The sequence below is a fragment of the Dioscorea cayenensis genome, chromosome 4, assembly GCF_009730915.1.
Source record: "Dioscorea cayenensis subsp. rotundata cultivar TDr96_F1 chromosome 4, TDr96_F1_v2_PseudoChromosome.rev07_lg8_w22 25.fasta, whole genome shotgun sequence".
Classification (NCBI taxonomy): domain Eukaryota; kingdom Viridiplantae; phylum Streptophyta; class Magnoliopsida; order Dioscoreales; family Dioscoreaceae; genus Dioscorea; species Dioscorea cayenensis.
This window is the reverse complement of record NC_052474.1, coordinates 4,070,184-4,098,129: the sequence shown is the minus strand read 5'-3', so window position 1 is coordinate 4,098,129 and position 27,946 is coordinate 4,070,184. Positions and strand designations below refer to the sequence as shown.

The following is a 27,946-nucleotide window of genomic DNA, read 5'->3' as shown; positions in this document are numbered from 1 at the left end:
AAACTGGAAATTAAACTATAAATAAAAAAAAGCCCTTTTTTTTGGGCTGATCCGAAGGGCGAGCTTCGTTTTCATCGCATCGAGATTCCCCCTAGGGTTCCTATCCATCCGCTTCCGGATCTCAGATCGAGCTAGGGTTTTCGACCATGGCTTGAGCTAAGGCTTCTTCTCGATTCGATCTTGTGGTTTCGACCAGGGAATGGCGACAGGGAGGCCACCCAGCTCGATTGGCGCCGTTGGCGCCATCGACACGGCACCGCTGCTAGGCGCGCGGGGTGGTGCTGGTGATGACCGCGGCGGGCGTAGGTTCGGGAGGCGACCTAGTTTGCGGGGTGCAGCGAGGTTTCTTCGCCGTGCGAGTAGCCGGCGGATGATGCGGGAACCGTCGATGCTGGTGCGTGAGACGGCGGCGGAGCAGTTGGAGGAGCGGCAGAGTGATTGGGCATATTCGAAGCCTGTTGTTTTTCTTGACATCCTTTGGAATATGGCGTTCGTTGGGGTGGCTGTTGGGGTTTTGATCTTGAGCCGGGATGAGAGTCCGTCGATGCCGTTGAGGCTTTGGATCGGAGGGTATGCGCTGCAGTGCATGTTGCATATGGTTTGCGTGGTGATAGAGTACCGGCGGAGGCATCCGAGTTTCCTTGTGGAAGAGGGAGGTAGTGGGAGTCGGGGGAGCTCGAGTCCGGGTTCTCCCGTGGAGGTGGAGGAGGCGGAGAGTTATGATGATGAGCAAGGTGAAGATGAGGACAGAACTAGGTGAGATATCTGCGTTTTTTCCTCAATTATCGACCCCTATTTATGCTTAAATATTTAGTGTGTGCTTGGATTGAGGGAAATTTGTGTTCTTAATTTTAGTTGATCAAAGAAATTAAAATGGGCTGAAAAAAATGAACAAGCATATATGCATTTTCTATTGCTTCTTTTCCATCATTTTTCCATCTGTTATCCCTCTATTTTACCAGCTACAGTGAGAGTTTAGTAAATTTGATCATGGAATAATGACAATTATGCTGTTTTTGAATGATCTCCTACGAAAAAGAGAGAGAAAAAAAAGTTGGTGTAATTCTATAACCTTCCTTTTAAGGATAGATAACTTGGTTTGTGCTTATTCTGTGATATTTTAGAATGAATTTCAAGGAAAATCATGCAATTGAAGAACACTTTCCTGTCAGCAAATTCACATTTGACATCTTGAATTCTTTCTTTAGCATATCTTCTAATCACCTTTCTGTCGCAACTCCTGCTCTAGAGCTTGAGCAAAGCATCCGATCAAAACCTTTGTATTTATATTGGATTGCCAAAGTTTGTTAAAGACCCCTATCTTTTTAATCATTTTGAGAGGGTTTTTGTGGGAGATGTTAGCTTGCTCGGATCTGCTCTGCTCTTAGCAGTATTTGGTGCATCAATCTTGGTTCAAGGGAAGTGTTTGGCTTCAACTTTTAACCACAAAATTACTTCTGTTCAGGAACTCTGTCATGCATATATAGAGGATATTTTATGCTGCAATGCACCATCTGGCAATTGTTAGCTTAAGCAAGTTGTCATTTATTAGAAATACCTAGTAGCTACTTCTTGCAGAATAACATATATATATATATATGTGTGTGTGTGTGTATGTATATATTGTTTATGATGTATGTATTTGTACCTGCCAATATGTGCTAGTTTCCAGTTATGATCAATTAATGTTCTCTTTCATTTGTATAGCTTTTAATATTCTCTGTCATTCCTACCCCAAGCCTGATCGTTTTTGTGTGTGTGTGTGTGTTTCTAATAAGCATTGTCCTTCTAACTTCTTTTTAATGAGCTGACTTTATTCTAATTTATTTACCTTTTTATCAGTAGTGTTGCAAAACATTTGGAGTCTGCAAACACAATGTTCTCATTTATATGGTGGATTATTGGCTTCTACTGGGTATCAGCTGGTGGCCAAGAATTGACTCGTGATGCGCCCCAACTTTACTGGTTTACTCATCACATTTCTAGATCTTGTTTTTGATCGAGCCAACTTCTATTTATTTATCAATATTTCCTAGCTGGTGTGTTTTGCAGGCTTTGCATTGTTTTTCTGGCATTTGATGTGTTCTTTGTCGTTTTCTGTGTTGCTCTGGCTTGCGTAATTGGTATTGCTGTTTGCTGCTGTCTACCCTGTATCATCGCAATTCTATATGCAGTTGCTGATCAGGTAAATGACCTTGATTGCTCCACTCAATAGTTATAGATGACAATTGGAACTAATTATGCTCTTAATTTATTATTCCTGTTGACTTGTTCCTTAAAGTTTTATTATTTGATCTGATGTTTACTTAGTTTTGCCATTGTTACTGTTCTTGACAATGATAAGCAACAGCAATTATATCTTTTGTTATTGGGTTGAAATTAATTGTGAACTATGTTAGGATTATATTTTTGCACGAAAAACACTTACTGTAAGATTGTAGTCTTCAGTATCCCACTATTTTTTTTTAAAGAATTTGGGAAATTTTCATGTTCCAAGAACCAAATGTCTGGTGGCAGCTTGTTGAAGAGGTCATCAGAGATTCTTATGATGGAGCATCAGAATTTGTTTTGGTAGTCAATGTGTAATGCGTTATGTTATTTTGCTTATTGGCAGCAAATTATTGGAAATGACATTTTTCTATAGATTTTGCTTGTTAGCTAGTTTTTGATGCCTAAACTGAGGATTTTTGTTTTTAACTACCTTTTCGCTCTTGAGAATATAATTCCCATGCACAATTTGCTTTGCTACCTTACAGATGGAGAAGTAGTTAGGGTTATATACATTCATATTTGTGATTTTGTGTGCGTGTGTGTGTTGAACTTCCTATATGGATTTTATTTAGAAGTGTTCCTAACTGCATTCATAAACTTTCTTAGTTAACTGCATACATAAGATTTGTTGTTCTTCATGTACAAGTTTTGATGGAGTATATTAAACTTGTTTGTTTATGGTCTTTCATTTCTTTTCTTTTTTCTTTTTTTTTTTTAAGTGATCTTTTTTCCAATTTCTAGTAGTTAATGCTGATGTGACATGTCAAAATGTTGGAGCACATTTAATCATTAACTTTTGCTTGTACTGATATTGAAGTGACATTCAATTCTGCAATGCAGAAGGTCTTTTGACTATCATTCTTTTTTTTATTTCAATCGGAAATTTATGCTAAACTAAAATGTTTGTTTTTGCTTGATCTCCTAAAGCAGGAAGGAGCATCTGATGAGGACATTCGTCAACTACCAAAATTCAAATTCCGAAGAATTGGAAGCTCTGAGAAGCTTGGAGCTGAGACATCTGGACCCTTTGGTGGAATAATGACCGAGTCCGCCAGTGATTCTACTAATGAACATGCTCTTTCGGCTGAAGATGCTGTAAGTTGCCTGCTTAGACTCGATAACTGTTTTCTCTCTTGGGTAGTAGGTCGAAGTAGGTTGTTTTATTTTGGGCGTGAGGATTTTGCGCACCATTTGCATTTGTCTTTGACAACCTTGCATGCTACTTCATATTCACTTTTCTTTGAATAACAAAGTCAACTGCCACTATTTCTTTTCTCTGCTTATAACTAAAGGTGACATGCGAATTGTTCATTTGCCGCTCTGTCAATTTTTGCTGCATTGTTTTGGTTATAATATGCTTGTGTTCTTTAGTATACACTTTTTATAGAAACATGCATGACATGACAGGACTTATAGGTAGTCATGCTTATATTCAACATTGATTTTGTTATGAGCAGGAATGCTGCATTTGTCTTTCAACATATGATGATGGGGTGGAACTGCGAGAGCTTCCATGCAGGCATCATTTCCACTGTGCTTGCATTGACAAGTGGTTATACATCAATGCCACCTGCCCCCTCTGCAAATACAACATAATAAAGAGCAGCAACCATGGAAGGGAGGAGGTGTAAAGAGAATTTCTTCACGATGAGGCACGCCGCGTGTGCTTGTATCAGTTGTGGACTTGGAGGTGTGCCTTAATGAGAGGTGCCTGCATTTTATTTTAGCTTTAGCTCTCTTTGTTCATAAGGTTTGTTTGATCCCTATCCTATAGAAAGTATTTGGTGACAAATTACATAATGTTGCTTGCTTTTGTATTTGTTGTGTAATTATAATAAAATAAGGATATGATGTTTGTTGTCTGTTGGTCAAGTATTTCATAACCGGGTTTCCAGTGTTAGTCATTCAAACAATTAAGTGTGGTGTGTTATGATGCTATACTTCTAAATGAGTTGTTTAGGTGGTGTCTGTGCAGCGTTATGAGCATTGTTCTCTTCCATGATGAATCTTCTTACAGATTTATGTTGCCTTTTTGGTTCAACCGCCTGTATAATTGCAAGAAGAGCTTATGGAGCTTGTGCGGTGTGGGTGTCTAATGCGAATTGGTTGCATATAAATTAGTTTTGTTTGGTATTTAATGTTTACAAATTATTCATCTACATCAAAACTCACACACTAAATCTCTGTATTATCTCAATGTGTTGTTGTAGGACAAGTTGATCTTGATTCCGTCTAGTGATTGATTATAGGCATTAGTCAAAACACTTTTTATTTTGACAATATATCTTATTAGTGAAAATTTCAATTTCCAAGATCTGATAAAGCTAGTGTGCACGCTCTGTAGGAAAACAAATCCAGATATGTTCTCAAACAACAGCCTAGTGACATGGAAACGAGAATGGAGCATAAATATCTCGGATCTCTAAGCGCTGGCTGGCACTATGATCCCTAAAATGAAGAGGTTTGCACCAGCAGGGTCTTTAGAAGAATATCGGCAAAGCCAGGCATACCAAAATAGTAATGCCCGGTCTCAGAGAGCTCATGGTAGTCGATCCAAGGAAGACGGCTACAGATGTATCGCTGCAGTGTGACCGGCACAAGTCCATCTTCATCACCTTGCCACAAATGAACCGGAAAAGATGGTTGCAATAGATCCATTGGGTCAAACTCCCACTTTCCAAACATCACTGCCATGTCTCTATACAATGACTCTTGTGCACCTTGTTGTGTCGCCAATTTCATTCTCTACAAAAAGATAAACAAATAGATAAAATAAAATAAAAATTACACGTATAAAATTGGTTTGCAGGACAAACCTCTTCTGCTATTCCGGATGTTCTGGCAAAGTCACGCATGCGAGCATCTAATTGGTTGGGAAGGAAGGTGGTGCCTTTGATGACTGTTGAGGTGGGTAACCAGGATTGATTCATCCACCAGTGGAGCAACCAAGGGGCATAGTGTGCTACTCCAAGTGCCCATTGATCTCCTAATACCTGTTTGTTGTACGCCTCACTTGACAAATTCTTTGGGAACCCTGGCCACCAATAGTTAATCACCGGAGCAAGAAATGCAGCTCCAGCCAGTCTACAAAAACATCGCATTTCCATCACATTTGATTGAATTGTTACAGTATGTATGTATGTATGTATGTATATGTGTTATCACAACTTCCTCTTCTAGTGAGGAGAAATGTCATTAATTAAATGTAATATAGCTGGTTGGAAGAAGTAATGTAGTCTTGGAAGTGCAGTACTATTTATATAAAATATATTTACCAAATAAAGTTTCCGAATGATGGTGATAAGGAAATGAAAATTAATGTCCATTGATCATTTGGAAAGTATACTATATTCAGTGACCTTGTCTTGTACAAACAAACACCATGCATTGCCTGTCATAACTACTATCACATGAAAAGTTCTTAGTTGCCAACAAGTTCTAACTTTCAACAACTAACAAACAAACACAGAAATAAATGGCTTCTAATGCTTTAACTATTCTAGTCGTTGTATGTGCAAGTACTATTGTCCGTCATAAAAAATTAAATGAAAAGATCAAACCAGTTTTAACATTTGACTACTAACAAACATACAAAGAACTACATGTGCCTTTTTAATACATCAACTAGTGAAAAGATCAAACATATTTATTACTAACTAGCAATAATCCTTGATCATATATTAACCATTATTTTTATGATGAAGAAAGCATGCTTAATTACCTTCCTGGAATGTACTTAATGGATGCCCAAATGGCATGGCCTCCAAGTGAATATCCAACAACATAAAACCGAGGTCCCAGGTTCAAAGCATCAGCAAGTTCTTCAATGTCTGATGCCTCACTCTTCAGTGATCTCTTTGGGTTTGGATCACTCTCACCATGTCCAGCTCGGTCATAACTCACTATGTAAACTCCCAACTCTTCCATTAATTCCTGCATCATCATAATAGTACTGTTTTTCATACAACTCTGGAAGTTACAACACAGTTCAAAAAAAGCTAGAATTCAACATATCATGCACCATAATCAAGAATTCATTTAGTCTTTTTCCTTTTTTTTAAATGGGTCAAGCTTATTGTGTAGTTGCCTATATCTAGGGGTTGTTAGTTCTTCGTCCTCTGTTTGCCCTTTTGTCCATTTTTGTAAGTATATATATATTTTTTTCTAGTGGGTTGCTGTTTGTCCTTTTGTCCATTGATGTAGACTTGTAGTATTTTTTTTTTAATAAATATGATTTACCCATTTTTTTTAAAAGAAAATGTTATAACAAATCATTTTCAAACGCTTTTAGTTTACTATGTTGCTTTGAATTCAATAAAATGAAAAAAAAATAGTCCCTCAATAAATTGTACATAATTTTGGCCTTAGTGGAACAAAGCCTGTTGCAATCACTTTCAACAAGAATGTGATAATACTTTTATCAAAATGATTTGGACTTAAAATAAATAAAAACTTAAGAAATTTCAATATAATTAAAACAAAATCATTTTATAACTTTCTTCCAACTACCTAACAATGATTTTTCACCTACTTCCATTTAAAATTTTCTTCTTCTGATGTAAATAAACAAATAGATTGAGGAAGACGTAAAGAAAACTTGGAAAAGAGTGGAAATATATTCATATATAAAAAAAAAAATAAAATAAAAAAATGAAAAGGACATTCAAATTTTTATATAAAAAAAAATATGATTAATATTGAAAAAATTTAAATCACATCCCTTTCGTTTCGTAGCTACAACAAAATCACAATAATGATCAGAAGTGGAGAGAACTTTCAAAATGCTTTTTATATAAAAAAGAGAAAGACAAAAACTTTCAATCCAGCAAAGTCTGTGACATTTGAGCCAAGGAAAAGAAGAAGAGAAAATTAGGGCATGGTGGGGGTGGTGTTACCGGAGAGGCGCCGATGTTGAAGAGCCTACTGCTGAGGAAGCCATGACAGAAGACGATCTTGAACTCCGCCCTATCTCTTTGTACGCCCGTCTCCTTGTAAGCCAAGAACCGACCATCCCTAAGTTTAATCCTGCTCGCCGTCACCGGCGGCCCGCCCTCCGTCCCGCATGGAGTCGGCGGAGGCGGGCGAATGTACTCCGTGTAGCACCAACTCCCAAGAACCAGCGTCAAGGCCACCAAAATCGCTGTACCTACATTAATACATCATTCAGATCGAGCTCAATACATGAGAAGAAGAAGAAGAAGAAGAAGAAGATTATGAAAGATAAGAGGATAAGATACTTACGGTTCTTGAGGTCGGTGGCCATGGCGGAGTGGGAAGAAGGTGTGGACGACCTTTGCTGTTTGGGAGGAGGATGAGGAGGAGCATGGTGTGTAGCGTGGCGGGTGTGATTCATTTTATTACCTCAATTTGGTTTGCTGGGCCCCACCCAATACTTGTTCAACAATTCAACTATCATGATCATTTTTGGTTTAACACACATTCTAAATCGTCTATTTTTTTTACTTTTGTTAAATATTGTGTGCAGGTAATTACTCAATCCAACAATTGTGAATTGTATCATAATTAATATCACTATATTAAAAAAAAAAAAACTACAGTGAAACTGTTTAACCCTAATTTTGCTAGATATTAATTTACTGTGGCCCCCCAATGTGATGTTAATTACTCAATCTGGGATGAGAGATTGTATACATTTCTGTGTTAGATCATTTAGAAAAATATATTTATTATGTTTTTTTAACACAATAGATTGTATTCTTTATGAATTTATTCATTTTTTTCCCTTTCCTTAATAAGTTATTGGTAATAAGTTATTGAAGAACATCTCACGACATATTCAAACTAATGATTGCCGATCCAACAAAACTTCAAGGTTTTTATAAAAGAAAACACCAGAGGTTTGACTTGATATCACCCACCTGACTGGTAGGTTATCAGTTCTGACCAAATTGGCAGCAAGAACTGAGCTTTAGATAGAGGCCAGAGAGAATGAAGTCATGATCATACTTTAAACATCATCAATCAATAATTTAGTATCCAGGCAATTTTCCAATGATAGAAATTGATACAAACGTATTAAAGAAAATTCTACCACAAATTGTAGCAAAATTTAAAATATCAATAGCTTAAAAGTAAGAAACAAAAACAAAGAATAAAATTTGATACACCATGCTATCTATCAGCATTGGCTTTGTATGGACTCAGACTTAAATTCTAGAATAACTTTAAAGTGCCAGAACAAAGGCAGATTGATTTGTTCTCCACAAAATTGATTCTCCCCCAAGCCAAAATTATTAAATAATTGCAGTGTAATTACTTAGTAGTGAGATAACCCCTTCATGCTCAAGATCCGAAAACTAGACCATTCTTCATCTCCTCTTTGGTTTACGTCTGCTTTTGACGGTTTTTTCTAGGTTCCTGATCCTCTGGCTGATAACAGAGGATGAAGATATCTTTCGATCTGACGATTTATGTTCCTCAGCTTGCTGGATTGGTGGTGATGAAGAGTCTATCGGTGATGGAGAGTCTATCGTTGAAATTGATTTCAATCCACCAAAGAAATTGAAGTTTGGCTGCGTTGTTGGAGTTGGCTGAGGAACGATATCCGGAAGGTTCAAAAACTTCCTTACCGGTGGCCGTTTAATCACTGCAAACATACAACATATCATACTTGTGTTGAGGGGCAAAAATCCTAAGGTTCCGACAGAAGAAATTATCAAGAGAGCAACCATCATATTGTAAATGGGTAGCTTTGAGATTAGTGAATTACATGACAAATAAATGATCCGTATATAATTTAAATCAAAATTAGTAAGTTAAAACTTACAGTTCACCAATCTCAAAGCTACTTATTTATGTTACGATGGCATGCTTATGTTTTCTCAAGAGCAGCATGGATGACCTAAATATTTCCCCACGCAATAACTACTCACCAAGTCCATACAGAAGAGAGTAAAAATTTGAAGTCATCCAATAAAAGAAGATGGCCTGTGGAGATATAAACACAATCAGTAGAGGTACATAAGCATCAAATACACCTAAATACACCATAGCTACACAACATTCCATCGATAACTAGCAGTCATAACTTATATTGTAAAGCAAATGGATTAGAAGAGTGTACTTCTAGAAGAGGACTGCCAAATTTAGATGAACCAAGATATGACAAATAGTTATCATCTAAGGAGGGCAATTTGATATAAAATTCATTCAGAAATCAAAATATTGCAAAAACCTACTAATGAGTTACCTTTGGAAAGGTGGCAGTGAATGGGACTGTCATAAAAGCAAGCACTCTGGAGAAGTTCTTCATTGTATTAGCCATGGGATTCCCTTCCATACCTTCTTGCATATTCAACTGAAAGAACAGACAAATCTCAGATTGAGCAACATATGGCCCCTAAAAACAAGCATGGGAAATTTTAGTAATGAAAAGCACAATTAACATCAGTACATGCAAAGAGCATAATTTACGCAGACTTGGTGTGTGTGTGTGTGGTGTTGTTGTTGGGTTGTTGGGGGATTAATTGTTATGGAACATCCTGCCTCTTATGAAAGGACAATGAAATGATGACTCCCAGTGATTTAAATCATATCCATAAATAATATCCACACAAGACGTTTTATGATAACAGTAAGGCATGTAATTTGACATAACTAATGTTTATGCTAGATCACTTGACATCATTATTCTGTGTGCACACGTGCAGGCGCGCTTGGTGTGTACGTTTGAGCAAAAAAAAAGATAGAAAAATGTCATGCCAAATGAGAACATTGTTTCAGGTTGATTTCTTGCAAGTATTTTTATTCCCAAATTATTAAAATCCGATATACAAAATCTAAATATTTAATTAAGAAAAATCGAAGATATATTTAGCATGAAAAATAATACACCACCATTAACTATTGGACAAAATATTAACAAACCAGAAACACTGACAACCAAACAAGAATAAGAAAAGAGCAGGGAAAATCAGCTAAAAATAAAAACCTGCAGTTCATTTAAAGTACCCTTTCTCACAAAAAGCAAAACTCATTTCTTAAACTGGTTGACATTAGAAATGCAATGGATTAAATGAACCTGTTACCTCTACAGTAGCCAAGAAAGTTGCCGCTGTTAAAACTGGAAGAGCATAAAAAGGATCAGGAGTTGTCAAATCTGTAAACCAAGAAATCCCACCTCCTTTGAAAGATGGCACCTTTTCTACCATGTTTGAGATCTACAAGAATTAACACAAAGATCAAAATCAGGGGTTGAATAGAATTTCCCTGATTGATAAATATAGGTAACTGAGAAATAGTTATAGAATATGGAAAATAAATTCGAAACAAGAAGGTGGAGATTTTAACAAAAACTTACGGCCATGAAAAAACTGACAAAAATTGGGCCTTGGATGAAAATGCCCTTCAAAGGAGTAAATGGAGTAACACCATACCTGACAGAACCAATAATGAAGCTTAATAAAACAAAACTTTACATGAAATTAGCCAAAATACATTTCTATTTGTCAAAAGCCTGAACATAGTTTTGAATTAGTTTTAAGCACCAATACCTATTAAATACCAACCATCTTTGAAATAAAAAAATTCCTACAAAATGAATCACATAGTTCTAAATTCATTTTGACAAGGTTGGTAGCTAAAGATTTAAGTACTGCAAATAATCTTCTCTCTCTCTCAATAAAAATAAAAAATAAAAAAACAAAGAAGATTTTGCATGTCATTATACTAAATAGTCAGAAATATCTTGCACCAACTTAGTGTGAATGAATGCGTACATGAACTTAACGATGGCCAACTAATGAAATGCATGTGCTTATTTAAAAAATCAATTGCACCCAACACTCGACACAATTACCAAATTAAACAATGAAAGTACAGGACACACACATACATAAATATAATACACTCTTCAGCCTTCTAAATCAAATAAGCCAAACATCTAAAAACCATAGATCATCATAGGCATGTACTAGAAGGATGAGAAGACATCTATACTTTGAACTGCATAATTACAAACATGACTTCATGATTAGTAGAAAAGTTCTTTCTTGAAGAGTTGCGTACTTCTTGAATAAGGCTTTCATTTTCTTTTGACCTTCATGAACAGATTGTGGATCCATCGACTGCAACAACATTTACCACTTGTCAATGCATGGAAGGAAGGTTCAGACACAAGAAAATCTGTACTTCTTTTGCGAAATTTATTCTATGGTATTTAGCTCATGTACCAAAGTTGTAAAAGTTACTGCTATTCTACAAAAAACAAAGCATTTGCTATTCTGATAGTTAATACACAAATAAAATTTTCAAAGTGTACATTTTGCATTTGTTCCTTGAGTTCCTCCAACTCTGGCCTCATCATCTGCTCAGAAATAGAACTCAATTAGGATAGTGGTGCCAAAGGCAAAATCACCATATATAATAGGTTGGAAAGTAAAAAACAGTGATAATAAAAATAATAAAATAAACTACAACATTTCAAATGCAAACTAGTCTTTTATGTGTAAATGTAGTCAATGCACATCAAATGAAATTCATAATCATGTAAAAATATGGCCTAGTCTTCTAGGTCTGATGTATATATATATATATATATATATATAATTGCTAACTGATGTATTTACAAAAAGAAAATTTGAAGTACCCAGTACTGAGAGGAAGTTTCGCACTGCAATGTCATCTAATACCAATACATGTCTTTAAACATATAAAATAAATACAAACTTGCAGTATAATCAATAATTCAACAAATATCGAAAAGCTAGAAAATAATTGAATATATGTCAATTTAAGAAAGAGTCGAGGGAACTCAGGAATCAAGGAAAGCTTGCATCATTTTGTCCAACATAAGTTTGCAAAAGCCAAGTGCCTAAAACACCACAAAAGAAGCTTGTGCATGTTTGACATCAGTTTCTTTACAACCAAGTTTCTCTTTGTTTGGAGCCAGTAAGGTTCTTGTTCATACAATACACTTAATGCCAGATAAATCATACCCTATGACAAGACCAGCAAACAAACATTTTCTGCAGCATGGCAAAGATCACAAACAACAACGAAAATTTGACATTTTCCTTCGATTACCTTCACAAATCTAGCAATTTTAAATAGCCATCCCTACTGATCCAATAATAAAGTACATCACAAAGACAAAATATTTCAGCTTACATTAAGTTTGACAGTGGCTCTCATCTGGTTTAGGAGGAGCGGAATCGTTGCCGAACGAATCAAAACAGTTGTCAAAGCAATGGAAACCCACCTGCGATATATTTACACAACAAACAACCAAATAATCAAATTCACAAGCTCGCAATACACCATCGCAAACACAGAGTTTCCAAGAATGCAACTTAAAAGCGGGCGAAGAATCTAACCAATTGAAACCAGTAGCCGAGTGAACCCCATCAATCAAATACTGCAGCGCGGCAACAGGGAGGAAAGAATCCGCGGCAGCAGCAGCCACTTCACCTGGAAACGGAGCTGGAGCAGCGGAAGCCACCACAGCGGCAGCATCGAAGGTAGTATCCGTCAGGACTCCAGCCACGTCTTTGATAACATCGACCTCGCTGGATCCCTCAGTGCTAGAAGAGTAATTCCGACGACCAAGAGCAAGACCAAAAGGGATGGAAAACCCTAACTCAGGCCGATCCCGGGAGGGAGAACTGATGCCGGAGAGGAATCGGGAGGAAGAGTAACTCCGATTGGGGATAGGCGATGGAGAGCGAGGCGAGGAATCATCGCGATCTAGGAGGAGGAAGTGGGCGAAGGAGGGGCGGAGGCGGCGGGAGAGGTGGGAGAAGCCGCAGGAGATGGCCCTCCGGCTGGAAGCCATTTTAGTTTTGGGGATCGCGGCGAAAAGAGAGGAAGAAGGGTTTGGGTTTTTTTAAGAGGGTTTAGTTTAGACGAGAGATTTGGGTTCTATGGATGACGCTTGCTTGAATGTTTGGGCCCAACTTGGTTGGCCCAAATTGAGCCCAAAACTGGTTACTTGATAATGGATCAGGTATACAATAAAATTATAAATATAAAATCTTACGATGAAGGGAAATGCTTCAACTAGATCTGTATCATGAGTTTGCTATTATGGAACCAAATGGCTTCTTAGTTCATTGGTATTGACTTCTTTGAGCCTACCTTTGACTTATTAACTCCTTTGAATGGAAGAACACTTGTCATTTACTTGTCAAAACAATTTGTTATTATGCAGCAAGCAGAAAATCAAGAACCTCAATTAGTGCTAAATAGTAATTTTGGAATTTTTAAAAAATACACATACATGGACAAATGAAATTAGTATCAACATATGAGAGTTAATATTTAATGCTTTAAATAAAAATAATTCCATATGTGTTTTAAATTAAATATTTCAGGGTAGGGCTGTGTGGGTTTATTATCGGCTAATTCAGTTTGATTATAATTGGGATAACCAAGTGGCCAGCTTACATATATATGATAATAATAAAGTAATCAAAACAGAAAGCTTTATTTTTACAAGCAAAAAGTCATGGACTACTACAACCATCTTCTCAGTGTTCTCACCATAAAAAAAATAAAAAAAATAATTCAGTGATATCTCAGTCAAAAATAAAATTATTTGACTTTAAAAAAACATTTATATTTAGAAACTAATTGTCAAAAATTATGACCAAGTTTTCTTAAATGAAAGGCTCTTGAAGGTTACATACAGAATATATTTCCTGTGTCGAGATAGCAACAACACAAACAACAAGATGAGGTTTGTGTGAAATTGAAAAATATCCGGAAGCCACGCCATACCCCAATCATCTTGACCAACAAAGTCCACCAAAAACATTTAACTTTTATTTCTTTATATAATACACAGTCAAACAACCACTAGAGATATTTTTATTTTCAGGACTAAAAGCATTAGACCAATGTACTATAAAGGGAATATATCTCATACAGTACAACAAATGCTTAGAGTCCTTCAAAATCACACGTTTCTGAGTATGACCCAGTCTCTCTCTATAAACAATTAAACTAAAATAATAATATTAATAATAATAAAAATGAAAAACTAACAACAAAATCAAACACCCACCTTTCAGTAGTTGATCAGTTGAGGAGGAGGCCAAATTCCATGGATTTCTCAATCTCAGCCATCCAATCACACCAGCTCCAATAGGACATCACCACCAAATGAAGAATGCTTCTACAGAGACGTATGGCTCAACCAATTGCGTGACCTGGCTAAGCATCGATCCAAAAAACAAGCCCAAAAAGCAAAACCACCACTGTTTTATATATATATATAAATAAAAGGTATAATCACCAAAATAGTCTCTGTACTTTTCTCTGTCATCTTTTTTGGTCTCTCTACTTAGAAATGCTCCCGATTAATCCTTTTATTTTTGAAAATGTGTCCACTTAGTTAGAAATGCTACCAACTAGTTTCTCTACTTTTAAAAATATGCCCACTTAGTCCCTCTAGTTGGGTCATTTTTAAAAATAGAGGGACTAGTTGAGAGCATTTCTAATTAAGTGGGCATATTTTCAAAAGTAGAGGGACTAGTCGGGAACATTTCTGAGTAGAGAGACCAAAAGAAAAGAGAGAGAAAAGTAGAGGGACAAATTAGGGTATTATACCTAAATAAAATAAAATATGAAAACGAAGAATATTCTTTCCCGGGCCCACAACGCCCCACCCACCCTCCCAATCATAAACCAACATTGTGATTATCCCATTGAAGTCCGAAGGAGTACACGTCAGCGCGTCTTCCAGAAACTTACTTCAAGTTCCAGAAAACAGCGATAAAAATTTAATTAATTAATAATAATATATAAGCTACACATATTTTCATATATATGGAGTAATATTTATTATTGGTTAATATAGGCCAAGGAAAAAAGAAATGGGTCGGATCTAGAGGAGATTGGCACGTGACTAGGTCACGTGATCAGTGAAGGCATTGCAGACCCTTCGATTTGGGCGAGGGCGGTAGACGGTCCAGGTCTGGTGATCCTGCGGATCATCCTGAGGGTCGGATCCGGAATCCAACGGCTCCGGTTTCACGCGCTGAGGCTCCTCGCCCTCATCTTCTCGTGCACGCTTCGTCCCGATCGGGACGCCGAATAGTCTCGGGCTGCTCGTCTCCTCCACCCTCCCCGGAGCCTCTTCCGGCGATGTCGACTGCGGAGGTGGTGGCGGGCCGGAGGAATCCCCCGTTAAGCCGCTGGTGCCACCGTTGCGAGCGGAGGCATACTTGGACATCAAGAGGAGGATGTTATCGCAGAGGGTGCGCATCTCACTGAGCTCATGGGAGAGTTGCGAGTTCTCTCTCCGTAACCGTTCGTTCTCATCCATGAGCTCCGCCGCACTTGCGGATCCTGAAGGGCAAGATGCCAACGCCTGCGGCGGGCCGGGGGAGGAGTTCGAAGAAAGGACCTGCTCGTCGCCGGAGTTTGTCGGTGATCCAGTCCGATTTGGCGGGACAGCGACCGTGACAGCAGCTTGGACCGGCGTCGCACCCGCCGCCGCCGGCGAGATCTTCCGTCGATGTATGTCGCATAGAAGCCGCTTCTCACCTTTCCGGAAACAATCGTTGGCAAACTCCCACCGATCGGGTACGATCTTTCTGAAACCCTAGAAATTTCCCATCCATTAAAAAAAAAAAAAAATCAGAAAGAACATCAAATATATTGAAATCAACCAAAAAGTAAGTAGAGATATTAGAGCGCACTCACGTAGGTGTTAAGCTGGCGAACAAAGCTAGAGAAGTTGTTGTGCTTGAAGTATTTAGGGAGGAGATCGCGGGCGAACTCGGCGGGGCGCCAGACGATGAAGGTGGATCCGTCGTCGTTCCACGAGATCACATCATCGATGGCGGGATCATCTACAAGCTGGTAGGTTTTCGTGAGGAACGGGGTCGGCAACGTCCTCTGGCCGTCCCCGGCAGTCGTCGCCGCTGTCTGGTCGCCGGTCGGCGGTGCCATCGCCGATCGCGGCCGGATCGGAAGGTGAATCCCTAGAATAGAAGGGGTTTCCCGAAAGCGGTTCTAGAAAGTTCTGATAAATTTTATTGATTAATTAATTATTTTTTTTTATAAAAAAAAAAAAGAGGAATAAAAAGCATTGAAGGGGGGAGAGAGGGATGATAGAGCGAGGAAGGGAAGGGAAGGGAAGGGAAGGGAAGGAGAAGGTAGGGAAGAGAAGAGAAAAGAGGAGAAAAAGAGATAGGTGTATCTCAACCCGGAAAAGAAAGCGCGAGAAGCTACGATGGTGGTTTATTTTTTATTTTATTTATTTTCCAGAAGGTTCCCAGAAGCAATGGGAGACGTTTCGGCAACCCAGGTTGTACCGACACGTGCCCATTGATGGTTGGAGGTATAACCAAATAGATAGATAAGGTCTTTGCTTGCGCTTTTCCGTTTAAACCCCTTTACTTTTTTTCCCTTTTTGCCTTTGTTTATAATTGATTATTTGGTTTTACTGTGAGTTTTGTCTAATAGAAAAAGATCAATTACCATCTGAATCATTTTCTGCTGAATTTAATAGAATAAATAGATATGAAATCTTTGAATTACGAATTATTTACTTAGAAAATGCCATTAGAGATTTAAAGTTATTTATTTATTTATTTATTTCTTTATTATTGTTATGAACTTATGAATATGATATGATTTTTATGGCAATTTGTTTTTTTAATAATATCTTTAAAAAAACAATTGGGGAAAAGCTCTTGTATGATTTGATTTAAATGGTATTTATTTTTTTATTTATTAAATTTAAATAATTTTTAATGAGAAGAAAAGTAGGATATTTAATTTTCTATTATAAAAATAGTTTTAATTAAATTTTCCTGATGCTAATAGTTGCAGGATAGAAATTCACTTGGTTGTTTATGTTAGTATTTGACTAGAATTTTTTTTTAATAATAAGAAAAATAAAAGCGATATGGTTAAATTAGATCAAATAAAACAAAAAATATCTGATCAGATCCAAAATTATGACTACATTTTGGATAATTTTATGTTTTTTATTTATCAAATATTTTCGTTTCTTCTTTTAAAGGGGATGTTTGTCGTTTATTAGTAAAAAAAATCATTTTTTGTTGATATCTAAATGTTTTAATTCAACCGGTTCAATATCTAATTTATTTCGATGAAAAAGCAGTTGGTTTGTTTAATAAAAGCGAACTGTTTCAATATTATTATTATTATTATTTTCAAAATATAAAAAAAAACATTTAAGTCAAGCTTGCAGAAAATATCTCAGCTTGAAATTTCATAATGTGTGGAATATGTAAATAAAGCAGCTTATAAGGGGTTAAATATAAAGATGAGTAATAGAAACGATGATCTAGATATAGAATATGAGAAAGGGCTAGAAGGATGGCGCGCCATGGCGAGATGGAATGGGTTTCCACTTGAAGCCTCGGAAGGGGAGGAAAGACGGTGACGCTTTTTATTAAAGAAGATAATAATAATAATAATAATAATAATAATAAAGAAAAGCATTATAAATAAGAAAGGGAGGAAAGGAACACGTGGAATAAATCGAGGGTGAACACTAGTAGTAAAGGCTGAGCAAGGTCTTTGGCCCCACAAAATGGACCGTCTAGAAACTTTCTTCTTTCTTTCTCTACTGCATCTAGAATAATTATAGGGTACCCAACTAATGCAATAAAGCACCTCACTGTTCATTGTTTTATCTTCTTTCTATTAAAATAAAAATTTATTGGAAAAGTGTGGAAAAAGAGGAAAGTGAACCCTTTCTTTTATCCTACTTTTTTAAAAAATAAAATACAAGACGTCTGCTAAAAAAATAAAAATAAATAATCGTCATTGTTTATGCTTATCTGACATATTTAAAATACTAGGATTGACTGTAAAAACAAGTTAATAAACGTGTTTTCTTTTTGGGAGAGGGTTGGAAAATAGAGTATGATTTTTTTTTTTAAGAAAAGTTTTTTTTTTTTTTTCTAGAATACGGATAAACCATGCATCTCAGTTGTTGTCAATGAAAACTGATCTTTCATAGTTTATTCAGACAGTGATTTATTTTTAATCTATAATAAAAAAAATTAGAAAAAATATTTTTACACCATAATGGCTTTAAGTTTTCTAGAATATATGATCATAGATAAAAAATAATTTATTATTATACGTGTACCACCACCTTGGTGTCATATGAGACCAAAAATAACTTTCAAATATTATTATATTATCATAAGACAAAAAATACATTGTTTGATTGAATCATTAGTTGTTGATCTATCTTATTTAACTATTTCCTTTCATTTCTTTACGTCAATTTTGCCTCAAATTCATGTCCACTATGATATATTTAACACAAGCAAATCATAGGAAGATAACTAGGACCCGCAACAAATGGTCCCTTCGTCGGCAGCCATTTAACCAGTGAACCAACCAATAACGCTTCTAGACCATGTCCTAAACTTGACAACCTTATCTCATCTGGCATTGTACGTTCCTAAGAGATTCATGAACCAATGTCTCATTTTTTAGCATAACAGTAAAGGAATTTAAAAACCATAAGTGAATGCATGATATTGATAGCGCGAATGCTTCCATGACTACTGCTAATAGAAACTAAATATGCCATGCTCTGTTCGGCTCAGCCTCTAAAGCTGCAAACTTACTCAAATGCATATATATAATCGAAGATTTTTCATGAATGAAAGTCACACTGGAGATATACTCACAGTTCCACTTGTCTCTGCACATCTACTGGTTAATAAGACGTACATGGATTAAAGAAAATCTAAACCAATAAAATGTGAAACACGCTGCAAAATCCACTTTGAAACCAACATCCACATATGTTAAGGTCTCCTTTCTCATATCCATTAGTTGGTTCACATAATGGCTCAAAGTTAATATAATATAAATGATAAAATCTGCATCATTTATCCTTAAAAAATCATAGCCAGATTAATATAAGAGACAAAATGTTCGTTCAAGTTTCTTACAAGTTATGCATGATATTGTAAATCCAGTATATTGTAAGGGCTACCGTGAAGCAAATGCATGCAACTGCAACACGGTACGTCTCTTTTGTAAATAATTGATTAGCTGATCATATATAAGAACATAGCACATGTTTTGTTTTTTATAAAAAGAGTGGCAAGCGCGACGCATGGGTGTGAGTTGCAACATCATCTGTGAATTAACTTTTGTTTTGTTTTTTATAAAAAGAGTGGTAAGCGCGTATTCTATGGCGCATGGGTGTGAGTTGCAACATCATATGTGAATTAACTTTTCTAATAAAGATTAGAATTCTCATCATTCTATACGTCACACGAGAGGCTTATTTTTAATAGCACTAACCACTTGAACTAAGTGATTTTGGCATATAACACATTTAAATCAACTAATGAACATGATAATTCATTATTAACTAAGTTTTTTTTTTCTAAGATAATTGACTAAGTCATTAAAAAAAATAGGAGTATGCATAAGCCTTATCGGAGCAAATGAAGACAAGACACACACATATGTAAGCACTTGGACCACTCACACATAATCACTACTCACATTTTCAAAAATATATCATCACCCGTGATTCAAACTCTCATCAATTGTGAAAAATTCTAATAAAGACTCAAATATTAATAGACCGTTTGATCGTTAGTAGAATAAAAATTTACAATATCAAACCAACCAAGTTCTTTTACAACTAACACCGTAGAAGTGTAGAACTGTAGGCAGCTATAGCATCACCGGTCTTATGGCGTATAATTTGATAGGAATTTCCAGTAGACATTATTGATTAATTAAGTAGTGATATGCAAGGTTGTCAGACCCGAACCGGCCCGACCGGTTCAACCGGAAAAACCGGGAACCGGCCATGTGGCCGGCCCGAATATACCCCATTGACCCGGGTATTAAAAAACCCGGTATTATCCCGGTGACCCGGACGGTTCAACCGGGAACCGGTTGACCCGGCCGGGTCAATCGGGTCACAATGTTTAATTTTTTTTTTACATTATTTAATAATTTATTATTATTTTTTCATTAAAAATCACAAAATCGTGTATATTTATTGATATTAATTTATAATTTATAATCAATAAATAGAATTACATATATATATATATATATATATATATATATATTATAAATATACCAACAAAAATTAACATTTAAAAATAAAATATATTAATGTGTTATGTAAATACTTTCTAAAAATTTAATTTATTAAGAAAATAAAACAATAAATGAGTGTAATTTTATTATAAAAATATAAAATTAAAGTATTCTAATTAAATAAAAAATATAAAAAAATTTAAAACAAAATAAAAACTCAATTGAGATATAAGAATTAATGAATTAAATTTTTTATTTATTTTAACAAAATCAACCAATAAATAAATAAATAACATTGAGAGAAGTTCGATAATTATATATTAATATATTAAATTTGTAAATATTTAAAAAATATAAAAATAAATGACATAATTAGAAAACTCTACTGTATATAAGGTCATTTATCAATTTAAATATCAAATTTGAGTATGTTTTTATAATATAATTATGGGTTTAATATTATATTTGCTTATTATTAATTATTATTATATTTTTATATTTAATTATTGACCCCGGTTTAACCCCGGTTCGACCCGGTCGAACCCATTGACCCCTGACCCCTGGGTTTAGCCGGGTCATTGCCCGGGCCGGATCTGACAAGCTTGGTGATATGAGGTGAATAATAAAGGAAATATTTCAAATAATTTTAATTTTTTATTTTTACACTAAAAAAAGCCTTAAAATTTAGAAAACTCACTTTGCAAGATGTTTTCTCAAACACAATAACCATTTCAAGTACCGATGTGCCACATTCTGTCCCCAGGATGTAAGCAACACAACTAGAAAAGCAGAGTCAGATGGTAATTACAGATAACAAAATATATTTGTGATATCATAACAAAACACAAAAAAAATATTACCAATTTTTTCTGTTGTAAACAGAGCTGTCAGAGAATTACAATTTATCAATCAGCTAACGTCTATAACATGAATGTAATCACAAACATGGTCCAACAATTATATATATATATATATATATTATAAATTAATAATAAATATTTTTTTATTGTTTTTCATTCTCCTTGAGAGTTTTTGAAGTCAAAACCTCTCAAACACAAGCAAAATAAGAAACTACAAAGCTATATCTTGATTTTTATCCAATAATCATATATCAAGATGATTCAATGCAGTGATATTGTATTTTATTATTATTTTTATTATTTTAACAACTCGGCAAGTATATGACAATATAACACATTTCATGTAACTGAAGATTTTAAAAACCTTAGATTCTAAATTGGTACCAAAACAAACTGGGTTTTCCATTCCCAATGTCATTTACAGTTAAATTATATGATAGGTCATGTATGAAGCCGCTTTTTTCTAGAAAAATAAATTAAATAAATTACAATGCTCACAAAATTAACTAACAAAAATGAACTCATGTACACAAATATATATATTCAACCCAACGATAAGAGACAAAAATATCATCAAAATATGCTTTCCATGTCCCAGCTAAATTGAACATGAAAATGAAGGGGAACCATTCTAGCTTAAGAAAAAGTACACTATCACAAGTGTTTATTGTAAATAAGTTTACTTAAAGATGAAATTATTTATCTTGAAACAAAAAGTGTAATATTCGTTAAAATTAGCCAATGGAGTTGCTCTGACACAGTCCAAAAACTCAGAATATTTTAACAAAATTAATCCAAAAGGCAACTTGGAATATTATTATCTATGGGCAAAAAGTAGTGCTTGTGACATCTACAAAGTTTATGTATCATTCCTCCAAAACAAGCCCTTCAGAAAGCTAATATTCATTGTGAAAAGTTAGACCCAAAATTGTAACGCTATAAAAACTTCTCTAAATAATGAAATAAAACCATAGCAGCTCATAAAGTCAATCAGAATTGAAGTTACAGTAAAAAAAAAAAATGAAACATAAATTCAACCAACCAAGATAATCATACCTCACTACCATCCTTGGTTGGATAGTCATAAACATACACATTCAACTCGGGTAACCCGCCAAAAGCAACTTGTTGAATATATGCCATCAGATTATTGGGAATGCCTTTGGATCTTCACCAATATGGTCACTTTAATGGGCTGGAACAGGGTTGAAGTATCTTACCAGAATAATTGTCCACTCTGGGTCAGCCTTCTGAATATTGAGGGCTATGTCTTCCAAAAACAACCGGAAAATAAAAAGACAAATAAAGTTGGGGCATAAATCTAGTTTATTTAACGTCTATCACCATTTATACCTGAATAACTTGGACACACCTCAGTCCAGTCAAATGGATTTATAGCCTTCAGCTCAAAATCTTTTCATTCTGCATGTAAATAGTATCAGAAGAAGAAAAGACCATCTAATTTGGATAATATATATTCCACATGTCGATATCAGTAAATTAAAAGAAAAAACCAAAACGTAACTGCACTAAAAATGTGGATGCTGGGTGGTCAATATCCAACAAGATGGTTCAGGTCAAATATAGCAAAGCAATTCCAATACATTAACAGAAAAAAATTGATGCCCTATCCAGTATGAAACTGATACTCTTTCATAACGTGCTAAAACTTATATGAATAACTTTCAGAAGGACAAGGTCACATGGATCATGAGTTTCTAAGTTCTTGTACATCCTAATAAGCTAATAAGAACAGTTTGACAACAAACTCACGAGAACGAAGTGTCAAATCAACTACAATATTTAAAATTGAAGTACCATCATCTTAATAGACAGACAAGTGGGATTACTATTTATAACTTTCATATCCGATTATTAAAAAGAATGAAAGTGCATTTAGGAGTAGTCAAAATGTAAATCAAAGGCTGATCTTGTGCCTTGGGAATATGGAAGAAAATAGGTTCAAGTAGGCCCAGATTACAAGTTTAAAACAAATCAAAAAAATTACTAATCACATCTTAAGTCAATCGGGTACTTTATATACTGATAAACTAATCCAAATTATAAAATAATAATAATAAAATAATTGATGATTTCCCTATATCTGGTATTGTCCAAATAACTAAATATTTAGCATCATAGCCAATACACTCATTAGTATTTGGCCCTTATGTACATGATCAATGTCATGTTCTTTTGTTAATCTTGCGGTTCTAAGATAATTACAATGGAGGCAAAATTTCTTGGAGAATGGCAAGAAGAGAAATAAAATTGTTACCAGTACCCATGAAATTTCATTTCCAAAATTTTAAACCCTTTTAAAATTCTCAAATCCAAACTCTTCCCGAACCTATTTACAAATTCTACATAAATTCCCAAACGCCTAAATCCATCCCATTTAATATTTAAATTAAAATAGAGTAATCTATATATTATATATGCAAATTATATAGATATTTATATATATATAAATCTATATATAAACACTTAGACATATATATACATATGGGTCCATGTTTTAGTACCCACCGATATCTATCAAATCATGAAAAGGGCCATTAGACAGGTATACTTTATACTAGAGAAATGCAAGACAAACAACATGCACACATGAACTGGCAAGGGAACTGGTCAAAGGCAAACCTTTTTGCATCCATATTTCGCCATAATCTCGTATAAATTAATAGTGCCAACCAAATTATTGTTGAAGTAATGCAAAGGCTTTACAACACTCACTCCGACAGCCTTGAGTCCAGCAAAATGTATCACTGCATCAAATCTGACGAGATGACAATGGAGTCATAGTAAGCGACCTAATTTAAGGATTGGACACTAGATTTACAGCTTAATCAACAGGATTGATGGCAGAGTGCATAGATGTTAGTTTAACACATTTCACAAGAATGTCATTATAAGAGTCAAATGTCCAATTTAAGTTTTCCCATTGTTCTTAAAGAAGAGTCAGTTGGTTAAAGCCCTTCTCCACGAGGAAAGGTGGTCAGTGTAGCAACAGTTTCAAAATCCATAGAGAAGTCATGATATCCGCAAGGAAACTAACATAATTTTCAACACCAATCTAGTTCTCACATGGAGCAGATATTAATTCTTTCCTATAACTCCATATTCCACATCTCTTTCTCCCCCCTCCTTCATTGTCTCTTTTATACAATTGTCCTTAAATAATAGTTAGCAATCAAAGAAAAATCCAGGAAAGCCATTTAATAAAAAAAAAATTCATTCTTTCCTATAACTAGAGAACCACTCTCTCTGTCGCTCGCTGATGTATTTCTCATTCATGGCAATTAAATTCAAAGATGAAACATAAAAAGTACTTTGATTATCTCTAAAAGAAAATCCAAAATTTGGTATCAGAGAAAAACATCCCAGAACATCCTAGAAAACAAACACTTTGCATCACAAAAGAGACTAATTAATGATCATAAACAATCACATTATCATCGATTCATCGTGATCACAGAGGCAAATCGAAACAGTGCCATTCAAAATCTTACTTGGTCTGAGAGAAAACCCTCTCCACATCCTCCTTTCTCCTGGGATCTCCCTGCATCACCATAAAAAAAAAATCCACATCAAACTCTAAAGCAAAAGAAAAAAGAAAGAACAAATATCCCAAAGAAACAGAACCAAATCAAGTCTCACCAGATTGAACGAGAGGTTCTTGGAGAGATCCACCCGGCGAGTTTTCGCGCCAGCAGTCACAAGAATGCTCTGTCCACCCGCTATTGCCAATAAAAGAGAAAGGATCGAGAACTCAATCTACGTAAACAAAACTAGAAAGATAATGAGTGTGGATAAAGATCGAATCCTATGGTACTGAGCTCCGATGGTACGAATGAGATTTGCTCAGCCTCGCGCATCAATTAGCATGTCTTTTTGTTTTTGGGCCTGGCCCAGGGCCTATTCAGAGATACATTCGAAGGCTACTGTTTCAAGGCAAATATGAAGAAGACGAGTAGCTATAAGAATAATCAATATATCTAGAAAAATTTTATTTATAACTTTGACTGTAAGCAACGCGAAAACACACCCCATATACATTATGGTATATTTATTAGATGGGCTACATTCAACCTAAAAAACCTAATGTGTGACTACTATATATGGCCGAAATTATACATTGAAGCCATGAAGTAGAGGGAGTTTCCTTTTTATCAGTCTGGTATGGATTGGTACTTCTCTTTATTTTCAAACAAGCACTTTTTATTGAGCTACATGCATGATGCATCTAGATCTACCTAGACAGAATCTAATCTCCTGCCTTTAATATGTGGGCCTGCCTGTGCCTATCAGATGCCTGTTGTTTAAACCATCAGGCAAGAGTTTTTATGGAGACGGCATGGAATCTTCCCTTAAATATTATGACACAAAATAGGTTGGTACTTAGTACAAAGGCATGTTCTTGTTAATTCTACATTTCTTTAGCATCAAATCCAACTATGCTTGCACTCATTTGCGCATTAAATCAAATCCCTCAACCACAACAACAACTTAAGTTCTTTCAATTGAATGCAGATTTAGCAAGATCTGCAACTCAGTGATTAGCTAGCTTCCAAGATGTTCAACCAATGGGATACGTCTAATTTGGAGCCTTCTCCTGAATACAAGTACACATCCAGCAAGTAAGCCAATCAAGACAATTAACAATTGAGCATATGAATCTGGATTTTGGTGGTTTGTCACAGTACTTGTGGGTGTGGGTCCAATCTAATAAATGATAATCACTAAAGTGAGCATATAAATATATATATACACACATACATATATATATATATATAGCTAAGAAATTAGATCCTCTTTTTCATAAGCAAAGCCCATACGAAACAAGGCTGTTCTGTAGCAAAAGTGGGATCCAAGGGAATACCCCGCTATATGGGGCTTTAGAGCTCCAAAAAAGGTTCATAGCTTATGATATCATACAAACCTAATTACAGCAGCTCATGAGAAACCCAAAAGAAAGACCAAGCATGTGCATTTGTGAAGTGGTGTTTACCTAATCTCTAGGCTTAATGGGTAATGGAAGAAGAGGAGAACTTGGTCAAGCAATGATTGGAAAAGGGAGCATCCCGCTTGAATTATGCTTTCAAACAAAGATTTTGGTATTAAATTGAGGGATTCTATCTTGAGTGGCGAAGTGTATTTTCCAAATGGAGTTGGTGGATCCACCAATCTTGATGAGAATCAAAGTAGGTCTTGTGAGAGATTAGTAATGCATTTAAAGAATCAAAGTAGGTTTAGTGAAGGATTAGACAAAACTAAACTAGAGGTGCCGTTGAGGGGGAGTTCCTTCCATCCCTCATTTTCAAATTAAATATGTCCCAAATAGGTTTGCAGCTAAATGAGATAACTTCAATAAAAATGAGTAGCAAATGATAGGACTAAGTGAATGTAGCACACCATAATTTAACAGTCAAATGCTAAACAAAGACAGAACACTCTAACTAAGTTTACTGCAGAATTAAATTTCTAGTTATGAAAAACAATGAAGAACATGTTTCAACCCAAAGATCAAACTTTTCACACACAACATGCTAATCAATAAAGTTGATTGTTCATGAGCACTGTACATGTTTTGGTTGAATGTTCAAAACCACGAATGCATAGTAGAACGAAAACTTGTTTGAACAGGCTTAAGAACCATACAAAGCATCCAATGGGAGGAAAAACAAGAATGTTCCTATTCGTAGAGTAGGTATAGAAATTGGGAACATGGGGAGAAAGTTACGCCAAGTGCAACAGTTCTGTGCCTTGGAATGCCAACTTTGAATTCGTACAAATGCATGTTTCCATGTCATGCCACTAGTCTTCTACAATGGTAAAATTCACCCTTACAGTATACATGAATCCTAAATTATATGTTCCTTTATCCCTGACTACCTGCTACCTAAACTAAACCTTCTAATTAATTTTCTGATACAAGACAGGACCCAGACTTGAAAATTTTATGTTAACAATTATTTAATTAACAGATATAAAATTATAATTTTTAATAACATTGTTTATCTAATAAGCATAAAATCCAAGAAGAAGGGAACAAGTGACAGAAGATCAGCATTGGTCCTGGCGAGTTAAAAGTTGTCTGGGTGAACATGCACGCAATCTATTCCATGCTACTGAGACGTGTGCTAAAGTTTAGCATGAAAAATGAGGGCTCATCAATATCACTACAGGGACAACAAGGCACACTATATGCCACGTGGACGCGAACCACTTAACTTAAAAGACAAATGCATACTAAATCCTAAAAGCCTAACAATGAAATAGAAAAACAATAAAATCATGGTTTTCTAATTAAATACAAAATCAACTGAAAAATTTGTAGGCAGAAATTGCTTAACTCCAAATCAAGAACTATATTGCTGCATTTACCCAAGAAACATATTGCTGCAATGTTGATATGACAGTCAATATAGTGAAGAGGAGAAAAGCTGACAATAGTATAGTCATTTAACACTAAAATAACACGGCCAATGTAGGAGATTTAATGGTAAGCGTAGAATGTTGTTTGATGTTTATAAAGAGAGAGAGAGAGAGAGAGAGAGAGAGAGAGGAAGGAAAACACTGCTCGACAAGGTAGAGAGTAACTTTATTTGAATGAGGCTTTTGGATGTCTCCCGACAAATATGTCCGCTTTTGGATGAGGCTTTTTAGTCCACATCCCGAAGCATCATCAGCAGATTGATGACCGATGAAGCGCGTGCGGAATACTGTTCTTTATAGTTGACACTTAACAATGACATATACGTCAGACAAAAGAGTAGACTATT

General features: G+C 35.4%; 4 protein-coding genes and 1 pseudogene across 7 annotated transcripts; 1 reads left to right on the top strand and 4 right to left on the bottom strand.

The window, feature by feature from the left end:
* The first annotated feature begins 40 nt into the window (after positions 1 to 40).
* On the top strand, positions 41 to 4,237 carry LOC120258458 (E3 ubiquitin-protein ligase At1g12760-like). Of its 4 annotated transcripts, none has more exons than XM_039265877.1 (5): positions 41 to 756; positions 1,846 to 1,965; positions 2,053 to 2,185; positions 3,199 to 3,366; positions 3,729 to 4,237. In XM_039265877.1, the coding sequence occupies exons 1-5, from the start codon at positions 200 to 202 to the stop codon at positions 3,900 to 3,902; spliced, it is 1,152 nt and encodes a 383-aa protein (XP_039121811.1). In that variant the 5' UTR covers positions 41 to 199; the 3' UTR covers positions 3,903 to 4,237. The 4 variants fall into 4 exon arrangements, with proteins under 4 accessions (XP_039121811.1, XP_039121809.1, XP_039121812.1 ...); XM_039265875.1 differs by having other exon boundaries at positions 1,843 to 1,965; XM_039265878.1 differs by having other exon boundaries at positions 42 to 756; positions 3,202 to 3,366.
* A 350-nt stretch (positions 4,238 to 4,587) lies between these two features.
* LOC120258459 lies at positions 4,588 to 7,639 on the bottom strand. Its single transcript, XM_039265879.1, has 5 exons — positions 7,513 to 7,639; positions 7,167 to 7,417; positions 5,993 to 6,204; positions 5,088 to 5,355; positions 4,588 to 5,016 (listed from the first exon to the last, which is right to left on the bottom strand). The coding sequence occupies exons 1-5, from the start codon at positions 7,622 to 7,624 to the stop codon at positions 4,720 to 4,722; spliced, it is 1,140 nt and encodes a 379-aa protein (XP_039121813.1). The 5' UTR covers positions 7,625 to 7,639; the 3' UTR covers positions 4,588 to 4,719.
* A 668-nt stretch (positions 7,640 to 8,307) lies between these two features.
* LOC120259181 (mitochondrial inner membrane protein OXA1-like) lies at positions 8,308 to 13,123 on the bottom strand. Its single transcript, XM_039266735.1, has 9 exons — positions 12,606 to 13,123; positions 12,400 to 12,490; positions 11,552 to 11,596; positions 11,299 to 11,357; positions 10,592 to 10,667; positions 10,320 to 10,451; positions 9,482 to 9,589; positions 9,165 to 9,219; positions 8,308 to 8,878 (listed from the first exon to the last, which is right to left on the bottom strand). Exons 1-9 carry the CDS (start codon positions 13,061 to 13,063, stop codon positions 8,601 to 8,603), a joined length of 1,302 nt encoding a protein of 433 aa, XP_039122669.1. The 5' UTR covers positions 13,064 to 13,123; the 3' UTR covers positions 8,308 to 8,600.
* Positions 13,124 to 15,097: 1,974 nt separating this feature from the next.
* Positions 15,098 to 16,644, bottom strand: LOC120259506 (heat stress transcription factor B-2b-like). The gene is made up of 2 exons (XM_039267120.1): positions 15,937 to 16,644; positions 15,098 to 15,835 (listed from the first exon to the last, which is right to left on the bottom strand). The coding sequence occupies exons 1-2, from the start codon at positions 16,183 to 16,185 to the stop codon at positions 15,137 to 15,139; spliced, it is 948 nt and encodes a 315-aa protein (XP_039123054.1). The 5' UTR covers positions 16,186 to 16,644; the 3' UTR covers positions 15,098 to 15,136.
* A 4,226-nt stretch (positions 16,645 to 20,870) lies between these two features.
* Positions 20,871 to 27,626, bottom strand: LOC120258567 (annotated as a pseudogene).
* Positions 27,627 to 27,946: the final 320 nt, after the last annotated feature.